The sequence below is a fragment of the Athene cunicularia genome (genome assembly GCF_003259725.1).
Source record: "Athene cunicularia isolate RWA chromosome 1 unlocalized genomic scaffold, athCun1 chr1_part1, whole genome shotgun sequence".
NCBI lineage: Eukaryota > Metazoa > Chordata > Aves > Strigiformes > Strigidae > Athene > Athene cunicularia.
Window position 1 is genome coordinate 83,519,447 of NW_020799091.1, and position 16,431 is coordinate 83,535,877.

Consider the following 16,431-nt stretch of genomic DNA (forward strand, 5'->3'; position numbering starts at 1 on the left):
TGTGTGGGTCTTGTGGGGTGGTGGCGTTTTGGTTTGGCTGATCCCAAACACATTTTGTGTAATATATCTATCATTTGTTTCTTCCCCAGTTAATATTGCCAAAATGGGCTAGATGCTCAAGAAGCAGGATGAAATAACAACAAACCTGGTACTTTTTTTCTGACTTACTATTACTCAGTCCTCAGTCTCCATTGTGCTCTCTCAGCCACAGCAACCACAGAAAACTGCAGTAAAACCAAATTTATTTTTATCTGATGTTTATCTGTTTTAACTTGGACTGATTTAATAAGTTATTAGTTATAAACAGTTTAGCTGCATAATAAAGTATGTTTTACTTTTCCACCCCAGTTTGTTGTTTTCATCTTGTAATTTTTTATTTATAGTTCAACTCTATCTGTTGTATAATTGCTATTGAAAATTTACATGGTGAAAAAGTCACTGCCCAAACATACAATTTGTCTAATTGGGAACTGAAGAGGGGATGGCACCTGTGCAGTTGAGAAACATGCCTGCAAAATCTTCCTTGCCCAAAATAGGGGTTTTCACAGAAGTTACAGTAGTGGTTTTTAAAGCACAACCTTAACGTATGGTCACTTACCCCTTAAGCTGAATCCCAGCGTGCATCCTCTGCTGAAGAAAGATGGCTGATGTTTTAGTGGCTCCCTCACAAAGTGTGTTTGGCTTACAAGCGTGAAGAGGGGATGGCTAGAAGGTGGCAGACGAGCATGCAATGTGCTGAAACTCTCCTTTCCATGATGATCTCCCATTTGCTTGGGAGTGGACATTGTAGGAGTGCTGGGGGCTCACTGGGCCTAGCTTCAGTGTGATTGAGCACTTCAGCCTGCAGTTAATTAAAGAGGAATGAAGTTTGTTTAGTTGGTGGTTTGGATTAGGAGCATGACAATTGCTGTAAATAATCACACTATGCACCCCACCTTTTCCTATAGAAAAAAGACTTAAGGTAAATAAGCTTCAGTGGTCTTAGGTTAGCATTGGCAAATATATCCCTTGTCCCATCTCTTGTGAACAGATTAGCATGGGGACCAAACTGGGGCCCTTGGAGGAGAGCCGGAAAGGACAGGGAGGGTCACTGGGTGGTAGATTTTTGTGTGCAGCTGAGGGGCTTTCTGCATGCTACTTCATTATCGTTTGTGGTAGGAAATGGTCTGCTTTTGATAGTAAGTAGCCTTTTCCACCATCAACTGAACAAGTTGTGAGCACCCCATGTTGTAGCCCTGTGATGTTTTTAAGGTGAGAAGCATCTTCTGAAGTCCCATCTTTCTCTTACAGGAATAATAAGCTCAAGCCTATGCAATTGCTTATTCCTTTACAAAGGCAAAAGAAGATCTCTTTCGAAATAACTCTATTATTCTTTGCATTTGTGAGGAAAACAAATCTATTCTAGAAATAAAGAAATCACTGATAGTACTATATTATACTGTAATTAAACATTAAATTAGGGCATTCTCTAGTGCTGTTGCAGCAACATTTGTATATGTGAAGGATTTTCAAGTACTATTTGTTAATATTTCTGCATAATTATTTCTGTCTGCTGCACAGCTAAGGAATGCAATTTAAGTTTAAGGGATCGACTCTTAAATGGAAGCAGAGTTTACAACCTGACTTTAAAAGGGCAACATAGACATTGATCAGCGTAGCGCTGTGTTCTCTGGTCTGTGATTCTGGTCGTCCTTTACTGCTAATAAGAATAAAAATAAGGTAATGAACATGCTTCCTTCACTGAAACCAACAAAAGCAATCTGTGTGTCACACTGTGTCCATACTGCATACTTCTGCTAGTTGCAAGCCCTCTTGCCTAACATGACCTTAGAAGTCGATGTGAGTACAGACATGAGAGACTGATCCCTAACCATCAGATCTACTGAGAGTTATCATCTGATCTACTGAGAGTGATGTACAGCTTTGAAAATCAATCTTCCAGACTAGGTTTTTTTCTTCATTTTGAAATGTCTTCCTCAGTGGGCTTAAAGCCAGCTAAAAGATCACTCGTAATTTTGCTCTTTTGTTCTATTTTTATGCACTTTAGAAACAGAACATTCCATACATTTAAAAACTAATGAGTGGGTGTATTCTACCTTAATTATGAGGAATGGTTAAGTTTTGAAGCAGAAGAGCAGTCTTGCTGTTCTCAGTACTTTGTGTTCAGCTGCAAACCTAACTTTCTTTGTCTTTTTTTAAATGCAGAACTATGGTTTGGAAACAGAAAATCTGAAAACCCTTTCTCACAAACTGAATGCATCTGCCAAAAATCTGCAGAACTTCATCACTGGGAGGAGGAGGAGTGGTCACTATGATGGAAGGACCAGCCGCAAATTACCAAATGATTTTCTGACGTCGGTAGTGGATCTGATTGGAGCAGCTAAAAGTCTGCTGGCTTGGTTGGACAGGTAAAATCTCCCAAATGTGTCACAGGTAACCAGATCATGTACATGCACAAACTCCAACTTCTTTACAAAATGCAAAGTAGACATTGAAATGGAAGCAGAATTAATTTACAAATTTTGAGAAGATGTTTGTAGCATTTTTTTCTTGTTAAGGCACTGTGTATCTCAGTACAATACTTCTAAATGCACTTCAACCCTACACATATCTGGAAATACAATATAGCAACAGGATGACATCTTTAGGTTATATATGTATTTTACTACTGATATAGAACAACACTTCGACCTGAATAACTCAGATTTATTGCTCTGATAATATCAAATTCACAAAACTGTGATCATGCTTTTCATTATGTAGGTGTCAATATATACTTCCAGTGCGTGTGTGCTTGTGTGTGTGTATAAACATGCATGTTGCATTTTAGGTTTTTTAAATGGCAATGAAATACCTCTGAAACTGTAAATGTAGTTGGACCTGTCTAGAAAGTATGTGAGACCAGGACTTAAGTGCTCTCATTTACTATATCTGTAGTGGTATTTTTTTAATGGCAGTAAGAGCAATATGCAGATATTTAAGATGATCATTTAAACTCCTGAAGTGGTTAAAATTAGTCTCCCTGTATGTCTTTATAAAATTCATCACAGTGCATTTTTATCAGTGAAAATAAAATGCTTATCTTGATTTAAAGGTGTATTTACTTTGTATCCAGCAGCTGAAGTTTTATTCAAACTATGATCCCTATGTAATTCTTAGAATCCAACAGAATTATTTGGATTTGCTGATGTGGGTTTTGTTGTGTTTCATTTTCTTGAGGAAAACTGGCTTCTGTCCCATAAATGATTTCTATATGAAAGGTTTAGAGGAGGCATGAATTTTTTCCCATTTCTTAAGCTGAACTGCAAACTCTTTCTTTTGTTCAATAGATTGCAGCTACCACTGCTGCTTCTTTTCTCCTCCCTTTCTAGCCTTTCCCCAAGTTTCAAAACCAGGTTACCTAAAGTTGGGTTCCTGCATTTCTGTTTAGTTGTTTAACATTAGATGGCAGAGAGGCAATACAATCTCGTGGAAAGAATTTAGTACTGAGACTTGAAAAATTGAGAATATATTTTTAGCTCTGCCTCTAGCCTGTTGTTACTTGGAAGACCTGTAGCTTCACTTTCTTTCCTGCAAATAATTTTTGGCAGAGAACAGCATATCATTCTGAGCTTTAAAACAGAAGGAAAAGTAGAAAGCCATGTTCTTTTACATAGGCAGATAGGTGTTTGCCACTTCTTTTTATTTAGAAATAACCTTGATTGTTAAAGACTGTTTAGTTACAAAGTTGAGATTTTTTTTTAATAAAATAGTCTAGTATTAAAAAGTAAACTTTCACATATATATACGTTTAATACAGTGAAAAAATGCATGTTTTTGGCATCTTAATATGAATTCAGTAGTTGAATTTCAGGAAAAAAGAGTTGATGCTAGGAAAAATCTTAATCTGAACGCTAATGTGTCACTGTAGTACTGTGCACTGCAAATTATGCAATTTTAGTATTAAAAGACAAATCCAATCTGTAAAATTTGTTTGTAGCTCAGAAGTGTGTTAAGAATTATGTCTTAGTAAAAATATGTTTATAAAGGCAGCTATATTTCATTTGGCAGAGATAAGTCTGTTAGCAGCTTTTAATGTCAGTGGGGGAAGATCTCTAAAATAATTCCTAAAAACATGCATATCAGTTCCAGTCCCAGTGAAGTCCAAATGACTTTTGTGTTTAGCTGAAATGATTGCTGATCAGACCCAGAAGTTCCAAGAAGTTAAAAATGAGGGCAGCCATTTTGGCAATGCCATCTTTAGTACCCGAATAAGGCTTCCTAGAAGTGATATTTTAATTTCCTTCAGATTTCTGGGAAAGTCCTTTTGAAGAACTGTGTAACTTAAACACCTGATTCTGGCAAATGTTTTCTGTAACATTTTAGACTTTCCTGATTTATGAGTGTATGGATATTTTGGTTAGGTTTGTTCTTCCTTCTTTGTGAAGCCCCCAAATCAGGATGAAGGCAGGCCAATGACTTCATTTTTCTCAGGAAGTGGGAACATCTGGAGATCAATAGATTTCTGCTTATTATATTCCTTCTAAGAAGCTATTGGTGCCACTAGGGGGAGATAGAAAGATTTTTTAAATTAAGTATTTAAAGTCAGGAACATGGATTTAATTTTATTCTGCACAGCTGTTACTATTAAATCTGGGCCCCAAATCTTAGGTTTTTGCTTGGTTCCTAACACCAGTTCCATCTCTGGGGTGCGAGACAGGGGAGAGCAGACCATTAGGAGGAATAAAGTAGCTATCAGGGTTATCCATCCCATTGTAAGATCCATACTGGGTGGCCCCTATGCAGTATTTTTCAAGCATTCTGGAAAAAGCAGCTAGCAGCAGCACCAACTTGCATAGAAATGCAATGATGTGGTTTTTATATGTAGGAGTGGTGATGACTCCATACAATTGGTGCTCCACTTGCTGCTCTAGCAAGCTCTCTTTTTACGATGTTTCTGTAGGACACAGTCTATAAGGGCCTTGTTAGGCCAGGCACAGTTATCAGAAGGAGTGCGAGAATCGTGATTTGCTGAGTTACTTTCATTGTGGCTCTCGCAGTGCCACTGTTCAGGGCCAATCTAAGGATGCTCTTTGTTCCAGGTCTCTGCCTGGAGCAGTCCTACTTCCAGGTGCATGTCAGAATCACACAGAATCATCTGTGTTGGAAAAGACCCTGGAGATCATCTAGTCCAACCGTTTGCCTAGCACAGTTCCCACCTACAGCATATCCTTAAGCTCTAAATTGACCCGACTCTTGAACACTCCCAGGGATGGAGACTCCACCACCTTCCTGGGCAGCCCATTCCAATGCCTAAAAATCCGTTCTGTAGAGAAATGCTTCCTAATATCTAGTCTGAACTTTCCCTGGCGCAACTTGAGGCCATTCACTCTTGTCCTGTCGCTTTCTACTAGGCTAAAGAGGCTCAAACCCAGCTCTCTGCAGCTTCCTTTCAGGTAGTTGTAGAGGGCGATGAGGTCTCCCCTCAGCCTCCTCTTCTCCAGACTAAACACCCCCAGTTCCCTCAGCTGCTCCTCATAGGACAGGTGTTCCAGACCCTTCACCAGCATTGCAGCCCTTCTCTGGATATGTTCGAGTAACTCAATGTCCTTTTTGTAGTGAGGGGCCCAAAACTGAACACAGGAATCAAGGGGCAGCCTCACCAGTGCCACAGGGGTAAGATCCCTTCCCTGTCCCTGCTGGCCACGCTATTGCTGACACAAGCCAGGATGCCATTGGCCTTCTTGGCCACCTGGGCACACTGCTGGCTCCTGTTCATCGGGCTGTCAATCAGCACCCCCAGGTCCCTCTCTGACTGGCAGCTCTCCAGCCACTCCTCCCCAAGCCTGTAGCGCTGCTGGGGGTTGTTGTGGCCCAAGGGCAGCCCCCAGCATTTGGCCTTATGGAAACTCCTATAGTTGGCCTCAGCCCATGGCTCCAGCCTGTCCAGGTCTCTCTGGAGAGCCTCCCTACCCTCGAGCAGATCAACACTCCCCCCCAATTTGGTGTCATCTGCAAACTTACTGAAGGTGCACTCAATCCCCTCATCTAGATCATCAATAAAGATGTTAAATAGGAGTGGCCCCAAAACTGAGAGATTGAGTTTTACTGAAGATTAGGCTAACTCTTATTGCCGGGCTTTAAAAATCTTCTGGTTTAGTTTCATTTAGGAACTGGAAAACTTTGTAAATTCTAGACATTTTCAGAAGAGGTTGGCTGATGATTTTGAGGAGCATGAAATAGATTTCCAATAATGTCCTATAAAGAAACTGTCATCACACAAACGGATTATGTCCTTAAACTTTTTAGACTAATTTTAAGTTCCTGTTACTTTCTCTACCTACAAAATCTGTCTTCTCCTCTGACTCATTAGGAGACAAACTCAACACCTAGAGGATTTTGAGTATCAAACTACTTTTTTCATATTTAACAAAATTACATTAGGATTTTACCATGTTACGTGCATCTTCAGTGACAGCAGTAAAAAGTTCCACCAGTTTTTGTCCAGAGGCAAATATGAACTGAAAATCAATGACATCATAGGTATCACAGAAAATTCTTCTGAGCTCCAAGTTTAGAGCATTTAGCAACGCACATAACTAACTTTATCTCTGGGTAAGACAGAGCCAGCTCTTGTAATGTAGTTTCATCTCATTCTTTTTCTACTAATTTGCTACTACCTATTGGTGGTACTACTGAAGTTGTGATAAGTACCGAGTGAAGGGTGCTCAGATTCATTCAACACTTTTTCTCCTAGAACTTACAAACCATCTGACAGACAGACAGAAGGTAGTATTTTCATCAGAATTTGGCACGTCGGTGAGTGTTGAGTTTGTCTCCTAATGAGTCAGAGGCTGCTGCAAAGTGAAGGCAACCTTGGGAGCAAAAGCATCTTTTACAAATCCTTTAAGTACCACATTTTCCCCCTGCAGGTTCCACCGTACATCATATGTTTTCTTTCATGGAACAGCTAGATTTAACAGGTAGAGCTCATTAATATAGTCTTAGCTGGGAAGAACTGTAATGCTCTGTGGGAGAGGAAGGATCCTGAGGGAGCTTGACCTGGTTTGACATTTGGTGGCAGCTGTATGAGCTCTGTCTCTTCCCATCTTGTCTCCTTGCTCTGTCATCACACAGCTTGTTTGCATCCCTTGCTTTTGCTGGTGCCATCTTTTATGTTGCTTGTGGTTTGATATGTTGTCTTCATTCACCTCCAAAAAATACAATCAACTTCCCATGAGATAATTACTACAACATTTTGACTCTGTTGCTGTGTCAATGGTCATGAATTAGGATTTGTCAGGGAACACTGAATTTTCTTAGTGTACTGTTTGACTGAGCCATCTGTGTGGGCACTGATTCAATATGTCTTTCACAACTCTCCTGTATCCCTTGATTTTCACCCTAGCACTATCCCTCTTTTGGAAATAAAAACCTTAATCTGCTGCTGCAGATTACACTGAAGTCTACATAGTAGGACAAAGAGATCTTGTGAAGATAGATTTTTGCACTCAAGACTTTCAGGCTGCAGCCAGAGAAAAGCTAGCAGATGGGCAAATGTGCACCAGTCTGATTAATTTACCACTGCTGTCTGGACACATGATACATGAATAAAATGGAGCAAGGAGATGAACAAAAAGTGCAACTGTAAATAAAAATTGTGGTCATAAAAGACATAGGTCAAATTGCTGACAGTAGTAACAAAATGTAAAATTTCAGAGTAAGAGGCCTTTCTGGCAAGTCTAGGTCTGCTTGTAGGACCATTCACAGGGTGGTGGAGTGTAATCCTTTGACTTCTGGCCCCAGGTGAGCGAGTCATTTTGGCATGGGCTTAAATGTGCTAATATTCTGCAAAGCACTTATATGTATACATAAATCCTATTAAATAAGGCTAAAATCTGTGTATAAAGTTAATGCTTCAGTGGTTAAGTATGAACATCAGAACAGGACCTCCAAGCCTTAGTGTGGGCAGTGTAAACTTCTTTTGGTGATGCTGCCTTGTCTACGGAGAAGTGCAGCCTGCAATGATGTAAACGCTCTTTGTTTATGTATGAACAATTCTAGGTGTTCAGCTTCAGTGCAGTCTTTAAGCCTGCTTTGTATGAAAGCACTGTGGTAGCAGAACACAATCCCCACTCTAAAGTGGATCTCATTCTTTTCACCATGGTGACATACACAATGCAGACATTTTCTTCCACTGTAGGTAAAATGTGTTCAGCTGGATTTCTTTGTCTCATTGTTTTTGGTGAATGAGCCTTCGTGATGCTTATGGTGTGACTATTTTGTAGTTTTAAGTAAAGAGGAGCATTCACTGGGAAAACAATGCTTGAATGTTTGTAAGCCCATAACTTCTTAGTTACAAAGTGTTACTGGTTTAGAGTCTCTTTATAAGAGACTTCATACAGTCCTGTTAGCCGTACTTGGTTATTGCTTGTCATGACACGGTATATCTGCTTTATGCACAAGATGGTGGGGGAAAACAAATGAAAACCCAAACAAAAAGAAACCAAAGAGTTTAGAGATTCTTTACTCACCACACAACTAATGGACTTTCTCAATTGCTTTTCAGTCTTAAACCTGTGAATCTTACATTTCCTTTATGCATTCCCCTTTATGCTTGTTTGAATGGTATGCCAAACCTGTTAGTAAGTGCTGCCTAAGAATGCTTATGGTACTTACAGTCTTGTGCTACTGCAACAGCTGTAAATGTTTAACAGAGCACTCATTTAAAGAATTCCTTTATCCAGTGTGATTTTTATTGCATTCCTCTCTGATTTGACATAAAGCAGTTCCAGTAGAAGTACAAATAAAATGTTTGTTTAATGAGAGGCTGAACCTACGAATCTTGGATGGATTTGGCACAAATATATATGTAACAATATTGTACATTTAGAATTTTATTTGAGCTTAATGTGTTACCTTTGAGGACTGAGTTATATTACTGATTTGGTTACTTCTCTCTTTAAAAGATTTTGGACTATTGTGTCAAACTGCTCTGAGGATGTTTTCCCTTGTTAGGATGCTAAAATAAGTATGATGGTAGTTTTAAACCCCTCACAGTATCTGTGTATCTATTGTATCTTGGTACTACAACTAGTGGTGAAATATGATTAACTTTTATTTTGGGCAATGTTTTTACTAAGAGCAGTCTGTATTTTGTAATTTTTAAAAGTAAAATAGTTATTTCTCTGTATCATTCACCCCTAAACAAATGTTATATGAAGAAGACAGATGAGGAGGCTAAAGCATATGAGGCTGAAAATGTCGATAATGTAGAAATACCAAGTGTATGCATCTTCTTCATAATACACATCTTTTTAAAATTGTTTTGGAGGGATATTCCTTTATGTGCAATTGGTAATGAGTATTAATAGCTGTTGGATCATATTATTTCTTAATTCTGGGGGGGAATTAGCTATGTTATATTGATGTAGCTGGTTTTTTTCTACCAATCCTTCTGGGTGGCTTAATTAATTAATGTTAGATAATACAATTTTTTTTCATTCTGAAAGATGCTGAAACTGCTGAAGATTTAATTAGGTCTCAATTCATAAAAGTATATACATACACACATGTGTGTTACAGCCTGCATTACACATGTATAAACAAATCGTGTTTCAGAGGTGGTTATTATTTATTTCAAATATTGCTTTAAAAAATGTGTCCAGAACTAGTATCTCTGTCATGCCTGGTGTTAGGAAAACCTTATTTCCTATAGATTAGAGTCTGGAAGTTGACTTCAATGTTATAAAAAAAAAAAAAAAAAGTAAGCACCAATTGTAATGGTTTTTTCCCTGTCACTGAGGTATTTAGAAGCTCTTCATCTCTGGAATCTGTGGTGTCTAATAAGGTGCCAGCTCCCAATGTGGGTTTGCACAATGGAAAAATTGTAAGTCTCCCACTTTTCCAGCCACATGCGCGATCACAAAACATGTATGAACTTAATTATCCTTGAAACCTATTACCCACCCATTTGTGAAAGTGATTTGAAAGTCACCAATGGCTTCAAATGTTGGAAAGGAGAAGGCAGGAGGAAAGGTGAGAATGTGTGCAGAAGCACTGATGTGTCTGCATAAATCTCCTTTTCCTAAGATATCAGGTGTGGAAGGGGTAGACAGAGAATGGAAGGGGGAAACCAGCAGAGGTCTTGAAGTGCATATGAATGGCAAGAGCATATGGTCAGGTAGGTGCACTGTGGAGTTATTAAGCTTTTTTCCTGTGGGTGTTGCAAAGGAAGAGAATCACAGGGAGGTTTTGAAGGAAGAGCAAGTAAATTACAAGAGAAACTGAGTAAAAAATGTTCCATGAATAGGGAAGTATATGTTGGAAAAAGTCTGGGAAATGGCTGAGAGGTGAGACGATGGGACACTGAGGCCAATATCACAGCAGAAGTGGAGCAACATACAGTCTCAGTCTAAGGCAATTCTGTAGTTCTTGTTTGACTTAAAGAACACTGGACTGGACAGCACACATGTTGAAAATTGTAGTTCTCGGGGACTTCTCTTCACTGGAGCCGTAGTAGCTACCTGAGACTTGAAGGTCCAAGGGAATGAGAAAGATGTGGCTTTGAAAGAAAAGAGTAGCAATTGGAAGCTGATAGAAATGGCTCAGCCAAGCCAAGGAAATAATTTTTAAAAAGTAGAGACAAGTGGCTAATTAAACAAGGAATTCCTTTTACTTGGTGTGTTTCTTGCCTTGAGAAGGAAAGTTTTTTAGCAGCCAGTTGAAAAGTTACAGTGTGTGTAGGCTTTATTTGCATTTACACATATTGTTTCATCTGTTCATAGTCAATAATATTGTGCTGTATAAAATATACAGTCAGTGGATATACTATCAATGAAAAGGGTTTTTTGTCAGACTGGTGTTTCACACTGTGTCTTTTATGAAATCCAGTGATCCTACAATGAAGTTTCTGTTGACATTTTGGTTGAAACAGTTGGCATGTTGTTAAACTAAATCTTGCTGGATTTTCACTGTTGAAATTGAAGCTTGGGATGTAATACCAAAATACATTTCCTTTGGTAGTAAATATTTAAAGAGGGCCTTACCATTTCCTCAGCTGCTTATGCAGTAGTGGCTGTGTAGTTGTGCATGCAAATTGCCTCCAGGGAAATGATCTGGAGAGGGGGAGAAAAGGGAACTACAGCTTTACTGGTACAATTTGCAGCAATACCACAGAGAGGCATTGGCAGAAACTGATGTGAGGGAGTCTGTTTATAAGCTACAGAGACCTATAGAGGAGGCAGCTTGAGGACCCTGTACATTTTATGCAGGAGCAAAGTCCATGTAACATGGACCTGTCTCCTTATCTTTTCAAGTTGTGAAGCACTTCTCAAAGTATTATCGGTTTTTAGAAGGCTTCTCCCTCCTGCCTGCTTCATGTGCTGTTTTCAGTAAATCTTCACTATGTAAACTTCAGCATAAAAAAAATGAGTAATGTCTCAGTCCTTTTGCCTGTTCTTTTATGCAACAAAGTTTATTTGGGGCATTTCTAATGATCTTCACTAAAAGCAGTGAAGGTAAAAATGTCATTATTTTCTTCATGAACCATGAAACCAAACTAAATTGTGAAAGTATGAAGGAAGATGGTGTGGTATTAGAAGCCAAAGCCTACCATGCGATTTTGTTTAGAGAAATGCTGGAGGCTTTGAAATGTCAAATACATTCCAGTTGTGTAACTTGAGGATCAAATTGTATTAACATCGATACTTAAAGTAAATTAATACCATTTGCTGATTTGATTCCATTCATCTTCAATAAAAGTGAGTCCATAAATGAACATGACCTTTTCAAATCAAGGTTTCAGGTAGATTTTAGAATCTCAACAGTTACAATTTTGAAAGGAAAAATATTGGTGGTTTTGTACATTTTGCCTTAAAACACAATTATGGTTCATAACCAAGCAGTTCAGTTACCTTTTATCCTTTAATATGCTCATGTCTCCTGAACTTCAGTATTAATCTGTGCATGTGTCTGTGGGTAGGCCTGCTGTGGTGTGTACCTACTGTACAGTTGCCATATACTGCATAAAACTTGGACTTTGAATTGTGGTTATATGTCTGTGTCAAATAGCTTTTGTAAGGCATCTTTTAGAACTTATGCACATGCTGTCTACTGAGTCCTCACTCTCTTGTTGCTTTTATGTTTCTTAAACTCTGCCTAGCTTCCAATTTATGTACTTTCATTTTAAAAAGAATGTACTGCTTTTCCCCCTAGAAAATATGGACAGAAAATATATGTTGCTGTATGATGTATTGCTTCAAATTAAAGCTGCTAGACTTGAGTATGCACCTCAAAGTTCATTCTATCTTATGACCTATCAGGGCTGGACTGGGAGCCCTGGGGAAGAAAGAGGCCATTAGAAGAATCAGGCAGAGACAGGAGGGTTCCAAATCTGTCTGCTCTAAAATTTCAGAATTTCTGCATATGGAAAAGAAATTTGGAAACCTATTAAGAACCAGTAGAACTGTATTTGTAGTTAATCATTTGGACATGCTTATAGTGGAGTTCTTTGCACTGGAAACTTGTCTTTAGGCTTAAATGATAAAGTCGTAATGCCAGCCAGTGCTGTAAAACTCTTAAAGGTATATATGAATATGTATGTTCTTAGAAGTGATGAAAGAACAGAAACACAGAATGGTCTAGGTTGGAAAAGACCTTGAAGATCATCCAGTCCAACCATTAACCTCACACTGACAGTTCCCAGTTACACCATATCCCTCAGTGCTATGTTTATCCGACTCTTAAACACCTCCAGGGATGGGGACTCCACCACCTCCCTGGGCAGCCCATTCCAACGCCTAACAACCCCTTCTGGAAATAAATACTTCCTAATACCCAGTCTAAACCTTATTTAGACCTAGTCTAAATGCAGTTGGGGAAGGGACTAGTCACCCAGCTTAATTTAAGGGCAACTGCACTTGAAGTATTTGGAAATCTTTGCATATTGCATGATTTGTTAGTTTATTCAGTCATTACAATCCTTGTTGTTCTTTGCCACCTTCTTTTATTTCAAATGTTTGAAGCAGGCATATTAGGGAGAAATGCCATCTTTGTGACGGTAATAATGCCCATAAAAACCTCATTTGCAACACTGATGAAGTCAAAATCTTGACTCCTCTTGGAGAAAATACCAGTCCTGCATAGCGTTGGCCACTTCTTGAATCTAGAAAATAGTCCAGGTTGAGTTTATAGTTTAACACAGACTTGTAGTACAGAAATCAGATGTCTGCCAGCCTCACTAACCAAATACTTTTTAGCAGTGCCTCTAGAAGGCAAGCAAACTTCTAGATAGGCAAGCATTTTAAACATTCTAACATGAAGTTTTAAGGTATAGGATACATGTAGGTGATGCCTCTAAATGCTGGATTATATTTTTCACTCAGCCCTGACTGTAGCACAGTGTGGGGGGATGTGAGACCTGTGCTCCAGTTTAGCCTTTGCAGCTGCTTCTGAGTGTTGATGCATCCCTGGCTCTAAGTTGCTCTCCCCTTTGGATAAAGATTTTACTTGTTCTGAGTCTCTTCAGTATTTTTACCAGGTATTAAATCAGGTCCCAAGAATCCCAGTAAATTGGCCAAATGCTTTTCTGATCTGATTCACATCTGGACACCATTCATATCACAGGTGGAAACAGTGCCTCTGGTTGCCTTTATGAGGGTATTCCCAAACAAATGCAGAAGACAAGGTGGGCTTTTTCTGGGGGACTAAAGGCAGTCTAGAAGTAAACTGTAAGGCTGTGAGAAATAATGCTTTTATAAATGGAATTTCTTGAAGAGGAACTTAAAAACTGCAAAACCAAGGAGAGATGAACATTTTCCATGGATATGTATCCTGTATTTTACAATTTTAATAGTGCATTTTGGGTATTCTCTGTGACTTTTAATATCTATAGAAACAATGTGTATTAAGGATATTGCATACCAGTGAAGCAAGTGGATATATGCAAGTGCTGTTCAACACTTTTTTTTCTTCTTTTTTTTTAGATCACCTTTTGCTGCTGTCACAGATTACTCAGTAACAAGAAATAATGTCATACAGCTCTGTCTGGAACTAACAACAATAGTACAACAGGTATGAGACCATCTGCTTAGTAATTTATATTTTCCTAAATTGTAAATGGCCATTACCTTCTTCACACAATTTTGTGTTACTTTGTTTATATCACTGTCTAACAAAAATAAGGCAATACTAGTACTTAGTAAATGCTTTATAAAAATTCTGCTTCCTGGTTTTATAATACTGCATTGTGTATACCTCAATATTCATCTTGGGTTCTCTAGTCTAATATCACTATAAGTTTTCAAAACCTACTTGATAATTTGCATATTTAATTTCTTATATTTTGTCTTTAACTTTTGATTAACTGTCTGGTTCAAAAAAAGTCTGTATGTATTGGACTTTAGTCATCTGCTCTTTCACACAATTTGTGTTATCTAGACACCTGTTTAGATGGTCCTCCCCATGACACTAGAATATTTTTAATACAGTTTCGTACATCCTACCTTCAAGAAATCCAGAATAGGTACTGAGAAGCACTTGCTTAACAGGCTTCCTTTGGGAGTGCAATCTAGAGAACCTTCCCCACCCTTCTGTTGCTTCTCTGTGTTGGTGTACGTCTGTCTATCTTTGTTGTTCAGCTGAAACTGCAAAGTCTCTTTTGCTGCAAGTTCAAACTAATGTTGATATCAAATTTTGTAGAAGTAACCTAGGAAATTAAAGTAGTTCTATTCTGTCATCATTTACCCTGATGCATGCATTTCTGAGACCAGTCTGCTACAGACAATGGTGAAGGGTCTTAGTACCATTTCATACCATCAGGTAACCATGCGGTGGAGCAGTGCCCATAATGTGTGGAATTGTGTGCAGCACTGATGCTTACTTGGGTTTGCCTCCCACCTGGCAAAGGTTTGCCTCCCACCTTGGATAAGAGCAGTATTGCTAAAACCATGTGTTCAAGCTCAGGAAATTAAAGTTTCTCACTTTTCTGTAATATTAGCAGTAATAATCATATTCCCTCTATCATGTTGGGGTTTTTGATGTAAATGGAGCAAGGTTCCCTCCCCACAGGCCCACAGCAAGGGTGCATGTTTGCTTCCCAGGCCCAAGGGCCAAGGGATGTCCTGCCAGTCCCGTCCTTCATCCGCCCTGTGTTCCCCACCAGCCTTCTTGCTGTCACCCTGCCTCAAACTGGGACTGAGGTGCCAGTGGTGGTGGTTGTGGAAGAAGAGCCCAGGCCTTAGTTTTCTTGGCTGCCTTTTGCACAACACGTGTTTTTTATCTGTTGTCCTGTGGCTGCTTGTGCCCTTGTTGAGCTGTGAGAAGGGGTCAGTACTCTGGGAAAAGGAGGCACAGGGGGCATCCCTCCCCCTTAGCCAAACTGTTAATTTTCTACAGAAGTAGCTGTGCATCTTTGTCATGTGTCCACTAGTAGTGAGAAAGTGGGTGAAATATCAACTGAAGCAGTATTTCTCAGGAATTAGCTCAATATCGGTTCATTCTCTTACAAATTCATCCCTATCCATGATACTGCTATTTCGCTATGGTGTAGCTAAATATTTCTCTATGTATATTTTTCAGTGTGAATGAGAGAAAGTGTTACTGTTTAATACCTTTGAAGAACAGTTTTCTCTTTGCCAAAACTGACATGATTACCCCAATCAGGAAGCAGTTCAGTACATGAATCCATACTTTGAAGTCAGAAGGAGCATTTATGTGCCTAAATGTAGCATGCTCTGAAATTGAATTGGGCTGTAGTCAGAAGAATTATAATGAAAACTCCATTAGTAGTCCCAAACACATGTGGTTTGATCTCTACTTAAAACAAATGCATTCCAATGTAGCATTCTAAATGTCTTCCCTGAGCTTTTTTAATATGATCACTAAACACAACTGAAAATCCTCATTGTGCTTTCTTAAGGCTGTAAATTGAATGTTTCAGTATCACCTTATCAGGTGTTTTTTCTCAGAATCTGTTTTCTTTTGTATGCAAAGTGCTTTACAGTACTTCACTAACAATAATTCATAATTTAATTTAAATTTTTTTTTGATTGTGAAAGACTTACAGAAGGCAATGTTACAAATGTTCTTGTAACAGTAGATAACATTTTTATAAAGTTTAATGATTTATTAAAAAATACACAGTCTGTATATTTTCTTATACATTTAAATTTATTATTTTTTTTAAAACATTCATACAATTTAAAAATAGAACTATGGTATTCACCTCAGTAACTGAGCGCTGGCAGGATTGAAAACTGGTTTTTTTTTGTGTTGTGTGAGTTACAGCCAACATTGAGATTTATTAACAAAAAATGATTCTTTAGTCAAGATGGAGGAAAAAAGGCTAAAATTATGCTGGCTTGCTTGAATTCTTTTGCATGTTTTGAGGCTAATTGCAATATCAGTGTTTCTTCATAGAATTAAGTGTTGTTGTGGTCGTCCGTGTCCCCC

General features: G+C 38.6%; 1 protein-coding gene across 1 annotated transcript in view; it reads left to right on the forward strand.

Annotated features, from left to right (window-relative positions):
* CNKSR2 (connector enhancer of kinase suppressor of Ras 2) overlaps positions 1 to 16,431 on the forward strand; it is a 196,807-nt gene that overhangs the window by 14,504 nt on the left and 165,872 nt on the right. The window contains exons 3-4 of the mRNA XM_026846267.1: positions 2,206 to 2,408; positions 13,965 to 14,052. Of these exons, the coding sequence (XP_026702068.1) occupies positions 2,206 to 2,408; positions 13,965 to 14,052 (291 nt within the window). The remainder of the gene's footprint in view (positions 1 to 2,205; positions 2,409 to 13,964; positions 14,053 to 16,431) is intronic.